This window comes from Arachis duranensis, chromosome 9 (assembly GCF_000817695.3).
Source record: "Arachis duranensis cultivar V14167 chromosome 9, aradu.V14167.gnm2.J7QH, whole genome shotgun sequence".
Classification (NCBI taxonomy): Eukaryota; Viridiplantae; Streptophyta; class Magnoliopsida; order Fabales; family Fabaceae; genus Arachis; species Arachis duranensis.
The window spans coordinates 57,845,343-57,850,684 of NC_029780.3; the positions used below are offsets into that span (position 1 = coordinate 57,845,343).

General features: G+C 45.1%; 1 protein-coding gene across 1 annotated transcript; it reads right to left on the reverse strand.

The window, feature by feature from the left end:
• Positions 1-4,563: 4,563 nt before the first annotated feature.
• Positions 4,564-5,004, reverse strand: LOC127741562 (uncharacterized). The gene has a single exon (XM_052254289.1). The coding sequence runs from the start codon at positions 5,002-5,004 to the stop codon at positions 4,564-4,566; it is 441 nt and encodes a 146-aa protein (XP_052110249.1).
• Between the last annotated feature and the right edge of the window lie 338 nt (positions 5,005-5,342).

The window sequence follows — 5,342 nt, forward strand, 5'->3', positions numbered from 1 at the left end:
GCTCGGTGTTTGGGGTTGGTTCACTCAATCCTCCCCTAATCATGCTTTCCAAGATTTGTTTTTCATCTAACAATCAACAATCATTCAATGCATGCATACAATTATCATGAGGTCTTTTCTTTAGGTTGTAATGGGGCTAGGGTTAAGGTGGGATGCATATTTGGTCAAGTGAGCTTGAAGTTTGAATCATTGATAAGCTTAAACTTTCCACCTAACCTATGACATCCTATACAATTAAATTCTAACCTAACTAACCATTTTTCACTTTTTCACATACTCATGTATCCCTTTTCATTTTGCAACACTCATGCATTGATTTTATTGAACTATACTTTTCTTTGGGGGCATTTTGTCCCCTTTTTATTTCTTTCTTTTTCTTCTTTTTCTTCCTTTTTTTCTATTTTTTTCCATATTATTTTTTTTCTTTTCTTTTTTTTCTTTTGTTTTTCTCATTTTTTTCTTTCTATATACAAGAGCATCAATGCATAAGGTTTTACATTTGATCAATACATGAGTATGTACCCAATTCCCAATAATTTCAATAAAAATACAAAACACAAACACCCTTTTATCCCAACCAATGTCCCAAAGTTTTCCCACTCTTGAATGACACTCACACTCACTAGCCTAAGCCAATCAAAGATCCAAATAAAGGATATTCATTGTCTTTCGATTTAGGCTTGTAATGTGCTAAAATAAGAACGAAGTGGGTTAATCGTAGGCTCAAATTGGCTAACAAAGAAATATAAAAGGTAAGGCTATTTGGGTAAGTGAGTTAAATGAAACGATGGCCTCAATCATATAAATGCGTGAATACAAAGAATAATGGAAATATAGACTCAAACAAAGCAAGGATCGCACTCATAGAGAGAGGACAATTTCACACAAGAAGGAGAGTAGGTGACTATAAGATGTAGCCACAAAACAAGGCTCAAAACTCACTAGCTTGTGTTCTTAACTCAAAATCCATGTTCCAAAATATAATTCTTCATGCAAATTTGGCATCAAAATTGTATAAAATTGGCAATACCACGGTTGCCCCAAAGTATTGGTTTCCTAAGAAAGAGTTTCATTGTTCCAACCAAGTAAACTTATCATGCAAATGGTGTCAAATAAGACCTAATCATGCAACCTATCCTAATTACAAAGGAGTATTTATTCGGGTGTTACCTACGGAGATCGGTCGGCCGACCTCCCCATACTAAGTACTTAGCACGGTCCTCCGTGCTATAGGTTAGGCGCAATGGGTGGTCGATTCCCAAGTGTCCCTCATCTCCAATGTCATCGCTATCTCCGCTTGAAGTTGCGGTGGATATGGAGATGTCTGGTTCCTCCATAGGTGGGGTGACTACGCTTAGAAGTTTCTTCACGTGAGCGTATCGACGTTGGTTACGCCTCTCATAACGGTCCAACTTCTTGTGCAGGTCTTCAAGGCGTTGGGTGGCTGATTTTTGTGGTGTGGATGATGTGGTGGTGTTGCGAGTTGGTGTGGGTAGCCCAATGTCCTTTGTGAATTCCGGAGGCTTGAGGCATCTCTTGGTCGGAATAACATCGCCTTCGACCGGAATTGAGGTTCTTCTATCCTTAGCCTCTCGGTGGACGCTGGCCATTGCAACTAATTCGGTCACCATAGCAGGGAATGGTAGATTTCCCTTGGCATGAATGCGCCCCATGGATTGGCGAATGGCATGCGAAATGTCGACCGGTTTCTCGGTTAAGATGCACCATATCAATAATGCAAGCTCGGTGGTAATGGATGACCCATGGGTGCTTGGGAGCACGTAGTGAGCTAGAATTTGGGCCCATGCCGTGGCTTCTCGAGTGAGGTAGCGGGCATCCAAACCCTTTGGTCGTTGCTTTATGGTCCCCCCGAATCCAACATGCGTCGGGTAAAGCAATTACGCGGAGGATTGCGTTCCAATCGAACGCACGGTCATCGCATGCAGTCAAGACTTCTTGGTAGGCATCATACCCATCCGTCAATGGCCCAATCCCAAGGACTTCTCGGATGGTTTCCACTGTGACTGACACTTGCTTCCGGCGTACAAATATTGATGTGAGAAGGGGTGAGTGGTAGTTGGAGTAGAATTCCACCACCCATGAGAGATTGGCCTCCTTTGGTTGCCTCAAGAGGAACCTCCATTGCCTCCGGTCAATGTGTGGCATCACTATCGGAGTGAGGTGAGCCGGTAGGACTAGAAGAGGCTCTGGGTGATAATTCTTTTCAACCATTCTTGAGTAAATAAGTTCGCAGTAGCGGTTAGGGAACTTATTTGAATCCTTTGGAGGGTTTTCCTTCTCTAGAACATCAATGGGGCCCTTAGCCTTCTTCAGGAGTGGCTTGGCCGGTAGTTCTTGGTGTGCTCTATTCGAAGCTAGCTTCGCCGGGGCTTTCCCTTTGTTCCTTTTGATTACCATCCTGTGATAGCAAAGAAAGGGGATAACATCAACCCAAAGAAGCGTAATTGAATGCGATTATGCAAATGAAGAGTAGTACCATAAGAGTATGGGTATCATTGTTACATGACAGCTGCAACATGTAACTCAGATAACATGTGAAGAGCAAGGCGAATCATTTGCATGTGGTGCAAGGGTAGTTTAAGCATGCAAGTAAGAAGCATGAGAGGCATACACCCTAAAATACCAAAGTGGGAGTCAATTTATGAAAAGGTGAGTGGATGGATTGGAGAATGTGGGGATGCACCCAAGAGTGATTAGTTAAGAGGCAATTAGTCAAAATGAGCTCAAAACTCAAGTGGGCCTTTTCTCAAACACTTGGCGTGCATCCTTTTTGTAGGATGTAATTAGATGCAGGTGAATGCAATGTAACAATCCACAATCCATTATTAATGATTACAGTGCACAGTGGGTGTAAGAAAATCAAGCAACACATCTAATCTATCAATGCAAGAGAATGTAGGACCCAAATGCCTATAAAGAGTTAAATGAAAAAAAAAACAAAAACACCCCAAAGAAGTAGCTAAAAAAATATAGGGGAAAAAAAAGGGGACTACCTAAAACAACTTGAAATTTAAGATGAAGAATCAAAAAGAGAGAAGTAGAGCAAGAAGGGGAGCCTAGGAAAGTACCTTGAGAGAGATGGAAATGGGTATGGGAGAGGAGGTTGTAAAGTGGAATGATGGAGGATGGAGGGGCAATGTAGGGGCCACCGGAGGTAGGTGGTCGAAGGTGGTTGGAAGGGAGAAGAAAGGGTAAGAGGGAGAGGGGTAGTAGAGGGAGTGAGAAGAAGAAAGGAGAAGAAGAATGAAAGGGGGCAAGTGTGCTCCCTATTAAGTTGGCGTCGAGCACCCACGCGTGCGCGCATGGTGCGCACTCGCGCAAAGAAGCGAGGTGGATTGGGGGCGCGCGCGCGCACGTTGCGCGTACACGCCCATGTGCTTGTGCTGGGAGCACAAGGGTGGCTTAGAGTTGGCATAACTCTCTGGACTAAGTACCAGAAGTTGGCTGCAGAGCTATTGGCGCGCGCGCGCACAGTGCGCGTGCGCAGCAATGTGGTTATGCCCCAGGCATGAGATGGGCCTAGGGTGGGCCTAACTCTCTGTGAAGTGGCCTAGAGGAGGGTGCAGGATGAGGGACGCGTGCGCGGCCTAGGCGCGCGCGCGCACATCATGTTGCGAGCATATGGACGCGTGCGCGCCAGGTGCGCGCACGCGGCAGAGGTGGTGGGCTGGTGGCTTAGTGCAGGCCTGAGAGTGGCCTAACTCTCTGAAATATGTACTAGGAGTGCACAAGGGTAATCGGCGCGTGCGCGCACGGTGCGCTGGCGCGTCGATCTGCGGATTTGTGAAAGCATGCGTACGCGCCAGGTGCGCGCACGCGTGTATGTCCTGGGCCCCAAGCATGGGACTGGCGCAGAGTAGGCTTAACTCTCTAGAAAATGTATGGAGGGTTGCTGTTGTCGATCCATGCGTCCGCGCGGATGATCGACAATTTCTTCAAGGACGCGCGCGCGCCAGGTGCGCGCATGCGCAGAAGGGTGCCGTTTCCAAAATTTTGTATGTTTTTGCACCACCTATGGCATTCCAACCCTCTAAACAGCCACATAAGCACCATAGAAGGATGTTTTAACTCGATACTACCAAATGACTCAACAATTAAAGTAAAATTAGAATTGAAATCTAACTACAACTACATCTATTACCAAGCTACCAATCATGAAGTCAAGTGTTAAGCAAGTGTCAATCAAGGAATGATGCAATGGTTATGTACAAAGGAAGATCTTACCATGGTGGGGTGTCTCCCACCTAGCACTTTTGTTTACCGTCCTTAAGTTGGACCTCCACTAGCTCAAAGTTCTTGTTCGAGAGAGGCATCCCTCAAGAGGAATACTTCAAATTCCTTGGAGTTCCTTCTTTTCTCACCGTGGTACAATTTGAGACGGTGCCCATTTACCTTGAAAATGTCTGGACTTGATGGGTGGCGCAAGTGGTAGATCCCATACGGTTCTACTTTCTCCACTTGGTAGGGTCCATCCCACCTTGATCTAAGTTTTTCGGGTAGTAATCTCAACCTTGAGTTGTAAAGAAGGACTAGGTCACCGGGTCAGAATTCCCTTCTCCTAATGTTCTTGTCATGGATGGCTTTCATCTTTTCCTTGTAAAGTCTAGAGTTGTCATAAGCTTCTAATCTTAAGCATTCCAATTCCGCTAATTGAAGTTTTCTCTCTACTCCGACTCCACCCAAGCTCATATTACATTCATTTATTGCCCAATAAGCTTTGTGTTCGATTTCTACCGGTAAGTGGCATGCTTTACCATATACAAGCCTAAAGGGGCTCATGCCAATGGGTGTTTTGTAAGCCGTTCGGTATGCCCATAGTGCATCGGAGAGTTTAGCGCTCCAATCCTTCCGATTCGGCTTCACAACCCTTTCCAACACATGTTTGATTTCCCGGTTAGAAACCTCAGCTTGGCCGTTTGTCTGAGGGTGGTAAGCCGTGGCGACTTTGTGTATGATGCCATACTTTCTCATGAGGCCGTCCATTTTTTTGTTGCAAAAGTGGGATCCTTGGTCACTTATGATTGCTCTTGGGGAGCCAAAGCGACAAATGATATTGTTCCTCACAAAAGAATAAACAACATGGGCATCATCCGTTCGGGTGGGGATTGCCTCCACCCATTTTGACACATAATCGACGGCTAACAAGATGTAGAGAAAGCCATTGGAATTTGGAAATGGTCCCATGAAGTTGATTCCCCATACATCAAAGTTCTCACAAAAAAGCATATTTTGTTGGGGGATTTCGTCCTTCTTAGAAGTATTTCCAAACCGAATGCATTGGGGGCAAGATTTGCAATAGAGAGAAGAATCTTTAAGAAGTG

Excerpts from the sequence above, each read along its gene's own strand:
- LOC127741562 (XM_052254289.1), bottom strand. The coding sequence starts at position 5,004 with ATGGACGGCCTCATGAGAAAGTATGGCATCATACACAAAGTCGCCACG.